This window comes from Cydia splendana, chromosome 24, assembly GCF_910591565.1.
Source record: "Cydia splendana chromosome 24, ilCydSple1.2, whole genome shotgun sequence".
NCBI lineage: Eukaryota > Metazoa > Arthropoda > Insecta > Lepidoptera > Tortricidae > Cydia > Cydia splendana.
Genome location: NC_085983.1, coordinates 2,328,529 through 2,347,484, shown reverse-complemented (window position 1 = coordinate 2,347,484; position 18,956 = coordinate 2,328,529). Strand labels below are relative to the sequence as shown.

Here is an 18,956-nt window from a genome sequence, read left to right as displayed (position 1 = left end):
TAGTTGTCAAGTGGAGCCCAGGCTCCCATGAGCCGTGGCAAAATGCGGGGATAATGCGAGGAAGAAAAAGAGGCACAACGTCTGTCAAATGTATCAAAAATGATTTTCGTAATAGACGAGTTAGAAACTTTTTTAGTATGAGTTAAGGTTATGCGACTTTCCTGTGGACATCATAAAATAAATGGAATTTAGATCCTAATTTTCTTGCCGGACCCTTAAAGGCATGTTACAACCTTCTAGTTCTTAAAAGCTGTATGATTAAAACCTCAGTAAAAGTACTTTCGTGTTGTCCACAGAAAAGACGCCAGTTTTCCATAACGTTTTTGACCGAAACTTATTAAGCATACAGGATTGTTTGATAGAAGGCTATGGAACAAACGAATTATTTTTTTCTTAAATATATTTTTGCTTTCAGGTTAGCGACATATTCCAATTCCACACACTGGGAGGTCCTCACACGGCGCACGCAGACGAGCTCACACCAATGTACTCGTCAGCTCACGTCAGCATCCTCAGCAAACACATGGCATGGTCGCTGTCACTTCTCGCCTTTTATGCCCTACGCGGCGCTTGATCTGACAGCCTTACGATTGGCTGACGCCAGCCAACCAGCGTCGAGCGTTGACCGTTCGATTTTTGAATTTTGTAACCGTTATTCGGGGTTAGTGATAGTTTTTTTGGTTTTTAAAGCAATCGTCACTCGTAAAGTAAAATTTACGTAAGAAAACTATTATTTGTAATATAAATAAAACGCCTTAAGCAATTTGTCAAGGACAAAATTCTTAAAATAATGAGGTGTGTCCTTTTTTTTATTGCCATTATGTGACATTAATATAATACAAATGATTTTATAGTCATATGCCAACTGCATACCTAAGGATTTCATTTTATCATTTCGATATAAAAAGTTCCGAAGCTTATTTTTTTTTGTCGGTGGGGCTTTGTAACTTAGGCCTATTAATTTGAAGGACCAGTGCCTATGAACAGTTTCCTATCAAAAATTGCTTCATTTAAAACTTAACTATACTTAGAAATTAAAATTTGATATTAATTTACAGATACAGATGCAAAAAGTTTCCGAAACGTTGGAAAGGTTCTCGAAAGAAATAAACAAAATTGATTATTTATTTCTCATACAAAATTATGAGAATTTCACTATTTTGGATTCTTTTCGACGGCACATATTTTGCTCGATAATAATGTTCCTTGTATTTCGCACAAAATAATTCGCACAAGGCGTGGCAGTTATTTTTTTAAGGCATATGGTTTTCTCATCTAAATGGAAGGAAAATGAATAACACAGTTTATTTTAGCAAATTTAACAAGATTAACCATTTCCTATCAAACAGGACGTTTTAGGACAATTATTATAGTACCTAATGTTTAATATTATTTGCGCTTAAAATGACTGATTTTTTAAAGTAATTTAATTGATACTAATATTTTTGTGAAATCTTAGGAATTGTGTGGGAGTAAATGTAAATATTTTATTAATCGTGAAGATTTCTAACCTTCGATCTGTCATAACAAATATGTATGTTTTTAATTATTTAATTTCAAAGCTAACATTACCGCATTAAACAATAAATGTATACTTACAGTAATGATTTGAAGATTTATATCGTAAAGCGCTTATTATAGGCCTGTCCAGACGGGGACAATCTTTCGCCAATCTGATTAAATTGTCCGATCAAATCAGACCGTGCGGACTCAAACGCCAATTAGGCTCGCCGAATTCCAGCGCCGGTTATGACCGATATTACCAATAAAATAGGGCGCGGACGCAAGAATACCAATTTGTGATGCTAGTATTCGCGTTTGGGGGCATTTTTTTAATTTAGAGCGCTCAAATATCACCATAAATTTAAAATTGGTGAAAGTGGCCAAATTGGCGTATGAGTCCGTACGGCCTGATTTGATCGGACAATTTAATCAAAAAAATTGTCCCCGTCTGGACAGGCCATCTACACGGTGTCTGGGGACTTTTTGTCGGAAAGCCGGTCTGTAGATGATCGTGTAGATGTAATAAGCACTTAAATGGGTTATTACGTCTGCCCTTTCGCCGAACTCATCAGGAGTAATGCTTTCACGAAAGGTTAGATCACCAATACAAATGAATTTTATATTTATACAAAAAAAATACCATGAAACGCCGTTTTTTTTGTTGAGTAATATGTAAAAAGTTTTATTTTACCCTTATTATAGATTATGTTATTTGTAACGATAGGTTCGATATTTCAGGAAACGTTAAACTTGACTCCACGGCGTAGGGATACTTTTAATAACCCCTATTCTAATAAATACATAATATTTTACTAGTTTCAGATAAAACTAATTACAAATGATATTATTCACTGATAACTTGATCTAATTGAAATAATATAACAATTTGAAAACATTGAAATAAACAACTTCACTGCATTACCCCTCATTCCCACGAGCGCTTTTACAACGCGCGTTAAAAAAGGCTTGAATCTATCCGCACTCTAAATTCGATTTAACGACCAAGGCTTAAAGTCGAAAATCCAACAACGCGTGATATAAAGCGCCACCGCCATCGTGTGAACAAATACACATATTATAATTATATCCATGTGTGTCATTCAAACGCTTTTATAACGCGCGTTGTAAAAGCGCTCGTGCGAATGAGGCGTTAGGCTTATAAATCTTCAAAAGTAATAAAGTTTTCTTTTTAGTAGGTATAGTTTATCCTTAGTATTACCACATCCATATAAATGAATTTATTACTATGTAGTAATATTATATTATAATTAAGCAATAAAGAGTGTTAGTGATATCGCTATTTTAGATTTAATGTGTATTAAAAAGTCTAGTTTAAAATGTCTTCTTTTAAGTGCAATATTAATTTAAAAGAAATTTATAAGCAATATTGGTACACATCATTAGGATCCTAATTTAATATTTTATAAGAATAGTGAATATTTATTTCGGAGTAGACCTAACTGATGGTAAAAATGACTGCCGATTTTTTTTTATTAAATGTTTTATAGAATATGAATATTTCCAAATACTTCGGCCATTAAAGTGAAAATTAAACTAGTCGTAATTTTTTCTAGAAATTATTGGAGAAGTAAAGAAAATGTAAATTGTTGGGCTGTAGAAATGCCTTTTTTTGTAATATTTTAATTTATTTAAAAAACAAAGATTCTGTAAGTAGATAATAAACGTGTAAGTTTATTATAATGTCGTCTTCTTATTTATTTATCCGTGCATTATACCGCATTTTTTTAATAACAGGTAATATATTTAGCAGGGATGTTGCGGATGCAAATTTTTTGACATCTGCGGATGCGGATGCGGATATTTAAAGCCTCATATCCGCGGATGCGGATGCGGATGTCAAGATTTGGTACTTAAAAAACGTCAAATATTACATTTTTAGCATTTTTTATTTAAAAAAAACGAAACGTTTAGTATTTGAGCAAGAATATAGGTGCGTTTTATTTAATACACAGTAACTTGGCCGACTTTTCGGGGTCTAGACGATTTCGTTATTACCTAGCACTTACGCCGCCGGCGCCGCCGCTAATACGTTCCTGTTACCGACTTGGTCGACATCCGCATCATGCGGATGCTCCGCATCGATTTTATGCGGATGCGGATGCAGATGCGGATGTTGAAAATAATGCGGATGTTCCGCGGATGCGAATATTCGCAACATCCCTGATATTTAGCTATGTGATTGTCATAAGACCAGTCCAGACGGGAAGAATTTTTCACCAATCTGATCAAATCCATTGAGATATTATTACTATAGAGAAGCCATATATCAAACAATGAAATTGTCGCAATCGCAACTTGTAACACACGAACAAAACGTCGTAAGCGCCGTACAAGTCATGGCGCTTACGCGTTTAGGTCGCGAGATTCACGCTCCGTTTCTATGGTTTGTTGTCAAAACAACAACTCATGGCGCAAAATACTGGTTCTGTGTGACGTTCTTGTTCAATGATCAAATCAGAGGGCCTACCGCGAAAACCGAAATTCGCCAATTGCGGGGATTTTTCTCTTTTACTTCAATGAAGACGTACTTAATTAGAGTGACAGAGAAAGATGCCCGCAATTTGCGAACTTCGATTTTCGCTGCGTTAGCTGAAAACGATGTCCGGAATAAAGCGAAGTGGAAAGAAAAACAAGGAAATCGCGCCCCGTAACAGTACGGGACAAACGCTAGGATGATGATGATGATCCTATTGGCAAACACATCCCTCGCTACGCATCCTCGCACACCTCTGCCAGAAACGTAGAGTTAAACCAAGAAAAGTCTGCAGCGATTTTGATAGCCCACGCAGTGCAAGTGTTATTTTAAACGTCAAACGACTTGGTCTAACTCTAGTCTTATGGAGGCATATGCCATTTTTCGAACCTACGCTCAAGTGATTATATATTCTCTTTGCCTACGCTCTGCTCGTTTATAGGTTTTTATTTTATTTTTAAAGCAATTCTCAAAAAGTTTGTAAATTTCGATCACATCTTAGATTTTTATAAAAATTGGTAAGCTGGTAAAGTACATGAAGCTGAACAACTTCCACCATATTTCCCAAAATGTCCCAGAAACTTTCTAAGAAATATTCCTTTTTTGTTACCAGATTTCTTTACACATTTGGTAACAAAAAAGGAATGTTTCTTAGAAACTTTCTGGGACATTTTGGGAAATATGGTGGAAGTTGTTCAGCTTCATGTACTTTACCAGCATACCAATTTTTATAGAAATCTAAGATGTGATCGAAATGTACAAACTTTTTGAGAATTGCTCTTTAGCGCTCGAATCTCATCATAAATCAATCATACATTTAAATGAGAGCGAGAAAGAGATGTGCTGACCGAACCACAATTGGTCCGGTACGCTGGTCTGTTACAGTTTAAAAAAAACTTATTCCAACTGTGTGGAACATTAGGTACTGATATTTGAACGCTCGTCATTGCTTTCACGAAATGCCAAATTTGACAATGACATTAATACATTCTGATTTCTGATTTTTTTTTCCTACAAAGTTTATTTTTGCGTAGCTTTTAATTATGTTAAGATTTACTATAAACCAGTGATTAATATACACATATTGAGGATGGAGTCGTCAGCGTTACAGGCTACAAATAGCGTTTGCGTGAAAATTGAGCCCTGTGAGGATGTGTGTATACCAGATGAGGCCACGTTCGACGGAGTGTATGTGAAACCTGAGCCTTTACTGACTGTATGTGTAAAAGACGAGCCCAGGTGCGAGGGTGTGTGGATAAAAGCGGAGCCTTCGTGCTCAGATGTGTGTGTAAAAGACGAGACGCTTGGCGGGACTGCGGCGGAGCTGTGCGCCGACGACGCAGTTAAAAATGAGCCCGTGCTCTGCCCCGAGCTAGTCGAGCAGCGCAGCGTGCGCCACGCACCAACAGGTCAGTTATGGACTAACCCCCTTATTCATAAAACTTTATGGGCCTGATTTAGTTAATTGATGCTATATCCCTTTTTACAAGCTTTTATTTAGTTTCGCCTGACCGTTGTCTGTCTGTAAACAAATCTTGCAAGTTAAATTTAATCCAGTTCCCGGTTTCCGATTGAGCTGAAATTTTGTATACATACGTAAGTCGGGTGACAATGCAATATTATGGTGTCATCGAGCTGATCTGATGATGGAGACCGGAGGTGGCCATAGGAACTATGTGATAAAACAACGAAACCTAATTGTGTTTGGGGTTTTTAGAATTGTCTCAATGAGTATTAGTTGCCTGTGAAAAGAAAAGTACAGTCGGCGATAAAAGCTTGTACCAAAAATTAAATTTTTGCCAAAAACTTATTTACAAATGCATAAGTCAAAATGACAGATAAAGACCAACGAATATTAACTAATATGAGGCTTGTAGCGCGTTTGTGAATAAGGGGGTTTAACTTTAACCATGAATTATGGTGTATAGACATTAGGGCTTGAAAAATAGTTGCTTTGCAAAATCATTTACTCGGCAAAGAAAGACAACGAAACAAAGACAATAAACATAATTTGTTATCTACTGGCAAAGCCCTTTCATTTTGATACCCCACATGGTATGATTTCAGTAAAAAAAAGTGTATTTTAGTAGTCTACTGTAACAGAACATTATATTGTTATTTAAGTTGATGTACTTCTGTCATTTTTTAATATTTATGGTTCACGACCGGTCTGGCCTAGTAGGTAGTGACCCTGCCTGCGAAGTCGATGGTCCAGGGTTCAAATCCCAGTAAGGGCATTTATTTGTGTGATGACACTAATATTTGTTCCTGAGTCATGGGTGTTTTCTATGTATTTATCTATATAAGTATGTATATTGTCGCCTAGCACCCATAGTACAAGCTTTGCTTAGTTTGAGGCTAGCTTGATGTGTGTAAGATGTCCCCAATATTTATTTATTTTATTTATTAGTTTTGAACATTATACGTTAAGAGTATATTCACAGTCCCTTGGTATGTATATCTATTCAGTCGTTTTCAATCTAGATAACTATGCATTATGAAATTTTTGGTAGTTTTCTAATAGTTTGATTGTTTACAAGAACGGACAGCCATCAGGCCCCAATTTCACATCGGTGACAGGTGCGGCGAATTGTAAAATCACTGTTGCTGACGTCACAGGCATCCATGGGCTACGATTACCACTTACCATCGGGCGGGCCGTACTTCTGTTTGCAACCATCATTGTATTATTTAAAAAAACTTTATTATATCGGATAAAAACAGATATTTCTCCTGCGAAGTTTCTGACAATTGTCAAAGATTTAGAAGAATTGTAGGTAATTCTTGACAGGTAATGAGTTATATGTCGGAATTTCGTGACAATTGTAGTGTTTCTTGTGACAATTGTCATAAACTTAGCAAGAGAAATATCTGTTTTTATCCGATATAATAAAGTTTTTTTAAATAATACAATGATGGTTGCAAACAGAAGTACGGCCCGCCCGATGGTAAGCGGTAACCGTAGCCCATGGATGCCTGTGACGTCAGCAACAGTGATTTTACAATTCGTCGCACCTGTCACGTTGGTGAAACAGGGGCCTGGTCAAGCAGGGTCTCCGCTGGCATGCGGCCGGCAGTAGGCGGTCGGGGAGGCCTTGTACTACATGGAGGCGATCAGTTGAGAAAGAGGCTGGCTCAACTGGACTCGGCTGGAAAGAGCTGGAAGAAGCCGCTCAAGATCGTGACAAATGGAGGATTCTTCTGCGAGCCCTATGTCCCTAATGAGGGATAACAGGAATGCATCATCATCATTACAAGAAAAATAAAATTTCCTTGTTCCACCGACTTTATGACGTCATCGTCCCAGTTACTACCCTCACCATTTTCTTGCTTGTCATCACATATATTTGTGTTCAGGACATCATACTGAATACATTGGCACTAAATATACCCCTATCGGGGATCACTTGAGCGATAAGTAACCCCTGATTTACCACCCTACTATGAAGGTGGCCTGTCCATAATATATCTCACATACTCGCTGCTGCTATTTGAAAATATAAATATTAGGGGGACATCTTACACAGATCGACCTAGCCCCAAACAAAGCAAAGCTTGTACTATGGGTGCTAGGTGACGATATATAGATAAATACATACTTATATACATAGAAAACAGCCATGACTCAGGAATAAAAATCTGTGTTCATCACACAAATAAATGCCATAACCGGGATTCAAACCCAGGACCATCGGCTTCGCAGGCACTGTCAGAACCCACTAGGCCAGACTGGTTGTCAAAAGCAAGAATATTATATGAATAGTACTATTAAAATAAAAATGTTAATGCATTTTGGGCAAATATACTTCAACCATAGCATATATTTGAGGTATATGACTTGAGTTGTTAAATATTTTACCACAACATTTATCTACTACTATACCTCGTTTTAGGGTTCCGTACCCAAAGGGTAAAAACGGGACCCTATTACTAAGACTCCACTGTCCGTCTGTCTGTCACCAAGCCCCATGAACCGCGATAGCTAGACAGTTGAAATTTTCACAGATGTTGTCTGTTGCCGCTCTAACAACAAATACTAAAAAGTACGGAACCCTCGATGGGCGAGTCCAATTCGCACATGTCCGGTTTTTTTAGCGTTATAAAACAATTTTGTGCATGTCTTTTTAATGAAAAACGCTTTAAAAAAATAGTAACTATTATCCCACCAAAAACATTCTGTAAAAAACTAGCCAAGTCTCGATGGAGCTGCTTGTTTATCTCTAAAAAGTAATGAAATCTAGACAAAGTCGTGCCAAGTCTAAGGTTCCTTACTGCGATTTCTTTATTATTATAGTTAATGTTGTGTGACTTGGCCGTTGAAGGGTACACAAGGGTACAAAACCAGGTGCTCCATGACACCATTGCACCAATCTGTCGCCAGAACCGCTACCCATTGACGATGGAAAATTGCCACTTGGAAAACGTTAATTCAATAACCAGTCAATTGTAGGCTTGATAAAGCTGCGTATTTCAATAATACTTATGTATAGGCGAGCCCGAAACAAACACTTCTTTTTGAAGCGTCAAATCGACCATCGATCTAACATAAAATAGACGTACAGACGGACTTCTATCAATGATTAGAAGTCCGTCTGTACTGGAAATATTTTTTTATACTGTATGTTTGGTGTCATGGAGCACCTGGTTTTGTACCCTTGTGTACCCTTCAACGGCCAAGTCACACAACATTAACTATAATAATAAAGAAATCGCAGTAAGGAACCTTAGACTTGGCACGACTTTGTCTAGATTTCATTACTTTTTAGAGATAAACAAGCAGCTCCATCGAGACTTGGCTAGTTTTTTACAGAATGTTTTTGGTGGGATTTCACTTCTTTTTGTAGAAACGTGGGCATATTGATTTATTTTATTAGATTTTCCTATTTGACATATTTTTTTTCTTTTTAGTAGTTTTTTTATTACCATATCTCTAAAGGCTCCGTCACACATGAGCGTTTTCAAAGCGCGGCGTGAGCGGGGCACGATGCGAGCGTGACGCGAGCGCGTGGCGCTCGCGATCTGCGCTTGGACGCAGCGGCCCGCCGGCGCGCTGCGCGCGCGACCCGCTTTGATCACGCCCGCGCAGTCACACACAACACAGCGCGTGTTGCGAGCGGTCACTCGATTACTGAACGTTGGACGTTGGAAAGCATGATCATGGACGTTGAATAGTTTCACGAGCGTTTTGTAGCCTGCAGCAGTATATTGCGACAATACTGCCGACTGCATTTCTGCAGCAAATGTCAAATACGATGATGCTGACCGAATTTTTGATATTTACCTCAGTAATTCAGTCGGCAGTAGTGCATGCTGCAATCCTGCTGCAGTATAGCTGCCGACTGCATTACTGCCAAAAATGTCAAAGTTGATGTATTTTTAACCAAAACAAAGTGTGCCTGGGTCAAAAACATTCTGTGTTCGCGTCTTTCCTGTAGACATACACAAGAGTTAAGGGCTATATAAAGGTTAATTTTCTTATTTAACCCTTATCCACGTGAAAAGGTCCAAGAGAAAAATGTACAGTTCGCGCGAACACGCTAGTTTTCTCTTCTGTGGGCAATAGTTAACAGCTTGTGGGCATGTAAGTAATGATTTTATCACAGTTCTCTGAATAAAAGGAGGACCTTTTCACGTGGATAACGGTTAAATAAGAAAATTAACCTTTATAGCCCTTAACTCTTGTGTATGTCTACAGGAAAGACGCGAACACAGAATGTTTTTGACCCAGGCACACTTTGTTTTGGTTAACCGACTTGTCGTCGTGTGCCTGTTGCAGAGTTCCACTAGGCGGTCATCAAGATGTAACGGATGACCAAAATAGCGTGGGGCTATGTTGCACCAAACCTAAGTTCCACTAGGTACAGCCAGGGTTCAGCATCAGCTCTATTTCAGGTACTGCTCTCCCAAGTGCTCATCAAGATGTGATGGATGACCAAACTAGCGTTGGCCTATGTTACACCAAACCTAAGTTCCAGTAGGTACAGCCAGGGTTCAGCATTAGCTCTATCTTGGGTACTGCTCTCCCAAGTGCTCATCAAGATGTGCCGGATGACCAAAATATCGTTGGCCTATGTTGCACCAAACCTGAGTTCCACTAGGTACAGCTAGCGTTCAGCATCAGCTCTATTTCAGGTACTGCTCTCCCAAGTGCTCATCAAGATGTGACGGATGACCAAAATAGCGTGGGCCTATGTTGCACCAAACCTGAGTTCCACTAGGTACAGCCAGGGTTCAGCATCAGCTCTATCTTGGGTACTGCTCTCCCAAGTGCTCATCAAGGCGTGTCGGATGATCAAAACAGTGTGTGCATATGTTGCACCAAGCCTGAGTTCCATTAGGTACAGCCAGGGTTCAGCATCAGCTGCATCTTGGGTACTACTTTCCCAAAGGCTCATCAAAGCGTATCGGATGACCAAAACAGTGTGTACATATGTTGCACCAAGCAAAACGCCTATGTCTGACGGAGCCTTAATACAGCTGAGACCAGCTGAGGGTTCTTCATCAGATACTTCAGACCTTCGATTTTTGACATCAAATGAAGCGGCCCACCAATTTGAATATTTTTTGTAAAGGCGGTATGTCGATCTCCAATAGTTTGGTTGGGCTCTTGTGTTTTCTAATCAGGGTCACCAGGTACTCCAGATCTTCGATTATCCTAGTTTTTATAGTTTTCCCTTTATGTGGCCATTAAACCCTAACTCTGTACCAAATTTCAGCTCTCTGAGTTTATGGGAAGTACTAGTTCTATTCTGATGATCATAAGTGAGTGAGTGTGTGTCATAAATGCGAAACTTTGCTTTCGCTTAACTTCGGAACTAAATGACCTACAGACTTGAAATTTTGGATTTTAAGTATGTGATTATAGCTTACTGGATGACGAAAATTTCTGCGTTCTGGTCTTATCCAGAGGTTCTCAATAGGGACCTGAAAATGCGGCGAAATGGTTCCAGTAAAGGATGGTACGGCAGTGTTTGCTTCGCGCTCGACTTGGCGGGGGCACTGCCGTGCCCCCCGATTTATGAAAGTAAAAGAATGTAAATGGTCATAGCTATATAATTGTTACATGTTTGCAGTAACTTATTTTTCAAAAACGTTTTTCAATAAAAATATTGTACATCAAGATTGTTTACCATTTTTGTAATGCTAAACGAGGTATATCATATTATATCGAAGAGGATAAACACGTGTTTAAGGGCCCTTGCAGACGAGCGATAGCACGCCAGCGACCGCCCGCGACAGCAATCGGCGATCATCGGCGACCGTCGCCAGCTGCGGCTGGCGAACACCCGCGACGGTCGCCGATACGCCGCGGCGATCGCTGATGTCGCAGCGCGCACTCTTCGATGTGTAGTCTACTACACACACACACACATCGACGAGTGCGCGCTGCGACACGATAGCGATCGCCGCGGCGTATCGGCGACAGTCGGCGACCGTCGACGACCGTCGCGGACGTTGGCCAGCCGCAGTTGGCGACGGTCGCCGACGTTCGCCGATGATCGCCGATTGCTGTCGCGGGCGGTCGCTGGCGTGCTGTCGCTCGTCTGTAAGGGTCCTAAAATCAAATATCAGTACATGCAGTTCAGTGACATGTTTTATGTAATTAATTGAGAAAAACTTTCTTGTTGCAGGGCAAACACCAAAGAAGAAACCAACCCAGAAAAGTTATGTATGCCCCCACTGTGGGTATGAATCAGCTATAAAACTCTGCTTAGATAGGCATTTGAGCAGGCACACTAATGAGAAGCCATACAGATGTAATCACTGTAGCTATGCTAGCAGCCGAAAAGATGCTTTGGTAGTTCATATAAGGAAACACACTGGCGAAAAACCATACAAGTGCGAGCAATGTAGTTTCGCCACTGCCCACAAAAGTACTTTGCAACTTCATGCAAGGGGGCATAGGATGAATATAAGTGAGAAACCTTACAAGTGTGACCGTAGTGATTTACAAACACATGAAATGATAGACACTGGCGACACTGGTGGTACACTTTATAAATGTGACCACTGCACTTATGCTAGCGGACGTAAAGTTAATGTGCAAACTCATGCAAGGATACATAGGAATGGTGAACATAAGCCGTACAAGATGTTACATCTATATTTTCAAGGGGGTAAACCCTAAGGTTATTTATAAAAAATATGGTGACAGACGGACGGACGGACGGACGGACGGACGGACGGACGGACGGACGGACGGACGGACAGTGAAGTCTTAGTAATAGGGTCCCGTTTTACCCTTTGGGTACGGAACCCTAAAAACGTCCTCCAAATCGCTGCCGCTGGAAAGTGTGCCCAGAAGGGTGACCGCATTGCCACGTTGTATAGCAATGCTTATACGCTGAGCGAAATACTGACGTCATGCTCTGTGGCAACCCCTCAGTGCATTTTGCCATTTTTTTATTATATACATATTTAATACAAATTGCACACATTCATTGCCGACGCATTACGGTTAATAGTTTCGTGACGCGAATTCGCGTCTTCGGAAATGAATGCGTTAATTAATTCGTACTTCGTACTTATATACCTATTAGAAAAAAAATTGTACCTCATTTGTATCAGGGTCGTCCCTTCATCTCTGTTTTGGTCTTCCTCTGCCACGAGATCGAATGGATCTGTGGGACCCAGTCTGTGGCTAGTTTTAGAGATGCGCAAAGCGCTTCACCGAATTGAAAAGATCGAATTAATGGGTTATTCAGCGTCCGAAACTCGTACTGAGCAGTCTGTGTCTAGTTGTAAAATCATTAAAATATATTAGCATTTGCTTAAAATTACACGATATCGACTAAGAAATAAGATTGCAATTTCACTACTCATCTTTTGCATTCCGTTGCCCGTTTATCAGTGCACGTGCGGCCAAGCGTAGTATATTTAAAATCATCGCATCAAACATGCCTGATTCACCTGATGGAGACCGATCAGCGTCACAACCAGATTTGTCGAAGGAACCGGACACATTAAACTTTGTGGCTACGAGGAAACGAAAACAACGGCACGACACTGAAGACATAACATCCTTGAGGGCAGAAATTCAAGATATGGTGGCTAGTGTGAAGGCGGACCGTGAAGCCCAAAACTCAAAATTTAATGAAGCCATTGATGAACTGCGTTCTCAAAATGCCCAAATAATTCAAACAAATTCAAAGATAGAAAAACTTCTTGAGCGCACAACCTTATTATATGAAAATTTACATGAAAAAGTTGAGAAAATATCCGCAGAGCATAACGAAGCCTTAAACAAAATAGATCAACTTGAAAACCAAGTAGAGGAACTGCAAAGAACACAACGCGCAACAACGCTGGAAATTAGAAACATTCCGGAAGCAAAGGGCGAAAACCTAACTGATCTGCTGTCAAAGGTACATAGTGCTTTACAAGTTCCATTTAGTCCAGATTATATCCGACAAGTTAAACGTATTAAAAGTGGGCAAAACAAATTGATTGTGGCTGAATATCAGACCACGCAGCAAGTCAAATCCCTAATTAAAGCGTTGAAAGACTATAATAGTTCGCACCAAGAGGACAAATTGAATACACACTGCATTGATATCGAAGGAGACAAGCAACCGATATACATTTCTGAGTCTCTGACACCTGCAGCTCGAAAACTATTCTACTACGCTCGTGATCTGCGCAAAAACCATGGTTTCAAGCACTGCTGGACTGGACAAGGCAGAGTTTTTGTTAAGAAAACTGATGCATCGTCAGCTATCTGGATAAAAACAACAAAGCAAATAGAGGAGCTTCAAGGAAACGGTTTAATCCAATGACTATCTACCATGCTAGCTTGTAAGTTTACTTTGTTCATAAGCACGCGTACATACAATGTCCTTAACACATTCTTAATAATACCATATACAAATAATGCTAATATTCGCTTCACAGAGAATAACCTATTTAACAATTGCATACACAGAACACATTACTCGCACATAACACTCTCCGTTTACTACACTAAGTTTGAAAATTTCCATTTCCAGTATATGAGAGAAGACTGTACCCCGACTATCTTTGTAATTTGTATAATCGCGATATACACATATATAGACTATGGCTAATATACAGGATTTAATGAAAGATATTGACACGAGTGTCAGTATCGGCAAGTCGGTGGCAGTGGACTCTCCTGAATGCTGTAAATGTGTTTTTGCAAATTTAAATGAACACACAAAAATTCTTTCACAGAATATCAGAAGCATTAATCGCAATTTTGATGACTTGCAAGTATTAATAAAAAGATTCGAAATGGTTTTCGATATTATAGTATTGACAGAATGTTGGCTTACAGAGGATACCTCCATACCTAACATGGAAGGCTATAATACTGTCAAAAGTAACCGACACATAAATCAAAATGATGGAATAGTTGTTTATTTTAAGTCTGATATCCCCTTAAAAACTTCTGAACCTCTAGAATGTTTAGAAGCAAACTGCCTTGTTTCAACACTTGGAGTAGAATATGCATTTGTTTCGATTTATAGACCTCCCTCGTTTAGGAATACAGACAATTTTACTTCATCATTAGATAGCATCTTATCGAACCTTAAACAATTTAAAAATATAATTTTACTAGGAGATTTAAATATAAATATAATAGATAACAACTTAGACCCCAAAGCAGCGGACTATCTAAATATGCTAGCTTCTCATGGACTTCTTCCTTCACATACTCTTCCTACACGTGGTAACAACTGTTTGGATCACTGCATTATAAGAACTGTACTTCCTAATATTACAATCGTTTGTGATACATCAACCACGGATCACTCTTCAGTTATTTTGGCTATATCTAAGTTCACGACACACAAGTCATACCAACAACGTACGTTTAAGAAAACTAACTATCACTCAGTCATCTATGAGCTAAAGCAGATAGACTGGGTTAGTGTGCTCGCCGAACCCGATGTAAATAAAATAACTAATACATTCTTATATCTAGTTAATAGGACTATACAAAAATATACGACTTATGTTAAAATCTCAAGAAGGAAAACTAACATAAAACCTTGGATCACTCCTGGATTGATAAGATGTCTAAGAAATCGAGATAGGCTACACCAAAAACTTAAGAGGGATCCTAATAACTCTATAGTTTCTACTACCTATAAAAGATACCGGAATACATGCAACAATATTCTTAAAAAATTAAAAAGAGAGTATCAAAGATCACAAATAAACAAACACCGTAACAACTTAAAGGAACAGTGGAGACTTATAAAGAATATAAGCAACCTAAAATCTAATTGTGATACTTCTGATCCACAAAATCATATCCTTACACTTAAAGCGACTCCTCAAGACTCACTTGATTATGCAAATGAATATTTTACAAGTGTAGGGAAATACTTAGCTCGTGACATCATAAATAAAACTGGATTATCAGAAACGCAGCGTATAAAAAAGATGGTCTCAAACGTATCCCCGGTCAATTCTATGGTGATGTTAGACACAGATGAGCTAGAAGTAAAATGCACCATAAGAAGCCTAAAAACAAGTTCGACCGTAGGGTGGGATGGCATATCTACATATTTCTTAAGTCTGGCCGCAGATATTCTAGCCCTGCCTATAACTATTATATGTAATCTATGCTTAAAAACAGGTACATTTCCTGATAATCTTAAACGATCTGTGGTGATCCCTATATACAAGTCTGGAGACAGAAACTGTATCTCAAATTATAGGCCCATATCCCTTTTACCTACATTGTCGAAAGTGTTAGAAAAAATTATAAATAAAAGATTAAAAAATTACCTCGAAACAAACAATCTACTTAGCAAAAATCAACACGGCTTTAGAGTATCCAAATCTACGGAAGATGCGGTACTACAACTAACTAATTATATTGTTGATAAACTTGATCATAATAAAAAAACTATTGGAATATTTTTAGATATAAAAAAAGCTTTCGATACAGTTTCTGCCTCATTGCTTATTAAGAAAATGGAAAATATAGGCATACGGGGTACGCCACTGCATATCTTCAGTAACTATCTACAAAATAGGAAGCAGTCAGTAAGAGTTGGAGACTTATATAGCAAAGAGGACAATATCGAATATGGGGTGCCGCAAGGCAGTGTCCTAGGCCCAACCTTGTTTCTTATCTATATTGATGAACTATGTCGCCTTAATATTGGTAATGCCGAAATAATATCATTTGCAGATGATACTGCTATCTTATTCTGTGGTGACTCTTGGGAGGAGGTTAATAAGTTAGCCCAAAATGGTTTTAATCTGGTACATGAGTGGCTCTCGCATAATCTACTTACACTTAACTACACTAAAACGAAATATCTAACATTTAGTATTAAGAACAATAAGCAGTCGCTATGCACGAACGTATCAATTAAAATACATTGTTGTCGAGGGGAAGCTAATTGCTCATGCCAATCTATCTCCGAAACGTCATCTATTAGGTACCTAGGAGTTTTAGTTGATAAAAATCTCTGTTGGCGTGAACACATCTCTAGTCTTGCGAATAAAATTAGAAAATTAATATTTATATTCAAAAATCTCAGACATGTGTGCGATAAGAAACTTTTAATATCTATCTATTATGCTCTTTGTCAATCTGTGACAACTTATTGCATTACTGCTTGGGGTGGAGCATCAAAAACTTCTATACTTACACTCGAAAGGGCTCAACGTGCAGTGCTTAAGGTTATAACATTTAATAAATCTTGTTATCCAACCACCATCCTGTATAAGGACACCTTAGTACTAACGGTAAGACAACTATTTATTAAACAACTAATTATAAAACAGCATAAATATATTCCAGACTTCTCTGCCTCTAGAAGGAGAGATGACTTCGTCTACTCTATTCCACCACACAAAACTAAATTTTGTAAAAAATTCTTTAACATTATAGGTCCCATGTTATACAATAAAATAAGCAAAGTTATCAAACTGCGAACACTAAATTTACATACACTCAAAAAGTCATTACAAGGCTATTTACAAAATCTTAATTACGATAATACCGAAAAATTACTAAAAAACTTAGTGTAACACACGCACACACACATACACACACACACACACACACACACATACATACGTACACACACACATACACATACATACACACACACACATTATAGGTACGCGTGCTTTAAACATTATCAATGTAACTTAAATATAAAGTTCTAAAAAACAAATTATCTTAAGTTTTTGCATATACTACTTGTTTACGTCTAATACGGCCCGGCAACGGCCGCAGTCCAGATGTTAAGAAATTGTTTTGCTATTCATCTTTTGTTTACCTTGTCGTCATGTTAAATATTACGATTCTATTATCTTGTAATACAAATATGTAATATTATATTATAATTGCTAAGCATAAAATAAATGGATTGGTACCTGTGTTGAAAATAAAATGTAAGGACGGTGAATCCTGACCCACCGTGATACAGTTCACACTAGTACGGGGGTCAGATGACACTTACTTGCCATTTGGTTTTGTACCATAATACAATGTAAGTTATGTAAGTAGTTTAAGCACCTTTATTAACTCAATAAAATATCTTTATTCTTTATTCTTTATTCTATTCCCACTAGTTACCAACAAGTTCTTACCTGTGGTAACTACTGGGAATTTATTTCCCACCTTTTACCACTGGTAACTACTGGAAAAAAAAATCCCACTAGTTACCACCAACATGGCTTGGCTAAATATAAAATATTTAATTACACAAACGGGTCTACCGCTATACTTATTCAAATAACAGGAGAGATCTTGTTATGTTGTTTCGAGCAGGAGCAGGGAGTATGTATTGAAACACCTTATGTGTGATAGTGTAAGAACGTATATTCTCTAAATGCCTGCCTATATATACACGTTAGGTTGCGCTGACACAAGCAATACGCGTTTATGTCGCAGTAAACCAAAGTGTTACTGCTAAACACTAAAAGTGGACAATCGCCATATTACACCTCCCCCGAAAGTTCCTCTCACCGCCGGGGTGGCAGAAGAAAAAATTTAAACGCATGTTACTTGTTTACAATTTTTTCTGAAATCAATAAAAAAAAATGTTAATAAATTATATAGGTATAATGCAAACAATCTTTATTTAGCTTGACTTTATGTGTCGTATTAATGTCGTAGTCCTTGTAAAAAAATATCGTTATCTTAGAGCGCTCTTACAAGAAAAGTCGAAATAATGCAAAATTGATGATACTAGTCGACGAAATTCAGGACTTTGCGCTCATTATTAGAAACAATGAGTACTTGTTCCAGTAAAAGCGTCTTCTTATCTTTATAAATATCGTTGTAAATATTAGAAAAAGGACTTATTAAATTAGTAATGATTTTTTTTCTGATGGTCGTTTCCGAAAAACCCCGTGAAGCACTGAATGGCGAGCTCTTATTTGGAAATGTTGAGAATTTTACTCTGCTAAACCTGGCTATTTTGTATTACTAATACCCTGTACTTTAGGCATATCAAACTATATTTTTCCTACATACCTTTGAGAAAGAGAAAATCAAAGTAAAACGAACTCGATTTTCTCTCCGAAACAAGTGTCAATTCCTACGAAAATCTACTTAATATCGAAGTCATTTTCATACTCAAGCAATCTGCAACGTTTGCTTATACTGCTGGTATACATTAGTGTTTATGAAATTCTACTATAATTTTTTGGCAATTTTTTGAAAACTACTCTATATTACCGATGACGCGCGCTGCGCCAGCTCAGTGCCGCGGCAGAGCTTGTAGAGGCAGGACGTGTGTCGGTCGGCTCCGCACATTTTCAACGGCGACGACGAGGTTTTTTATCATTGTGTGCGGCGGGCGCCATGTAAAACGCTATACTGTGTGCGTGTAAACCGCAACGAGAGACTTTGATCCTAGCACTGTTTTTATAGTATTATAATTTATAATGGTACAGTTTAATAAACTACCGGACAGGATTAAAAATATTTGAAACGACCTGACATTCTATATGTATTTAATTT

General features: G+C 38.3%; 2 protein-coding genes across 2 annotated transcripts in view; both read left to right on the top strand.

Moving 5' to 3' along the window:
• LOC134802499 (limbic system-associated membrane protein-like) overlaps positions 1 to 3,229 on the top strand; it is a 77,831-nt gene extending 74,602 nt beyond the window's left edge. The window contains exon 11 of the mRNA XM_063775178.1: positions 416 to 3,229. Within this exon, the coding sequence (XP_063631248.1) occupies positions 416 to 574 (159 nt within the window). The 3' untranslated portion in view covers positions 575 to 3,229. The remainder of the gene's footprint in view (positions 1 to 415) is intronic.
• Positions 3,230 to 5,003: 1,774 nt separating this feature from the next.
• On the top strand, positions 5,004 to 12,139 carry LOC134802436 (zinc finger protein 626-like). Its single transcript, XM_063775099.1, has 2 exons — positions 5,004 to 5,406; positions 11,629 to 12,139. Exons 1-2 carry the CDS (start codon positions 5,088 to 5,090, stop codon positions 12,123 to 12,125), a joined length of 816 nt encoding a protein of 271 aa, XP_063631169.1. The 5' UTR covers positions 5,004 to 5,087; the 3' UTR covers positions 12,126 to 12,139.
• The last annotated feature ends 6,817 nt before the right edge of the window (positions 12,140 to 18,956 follow it).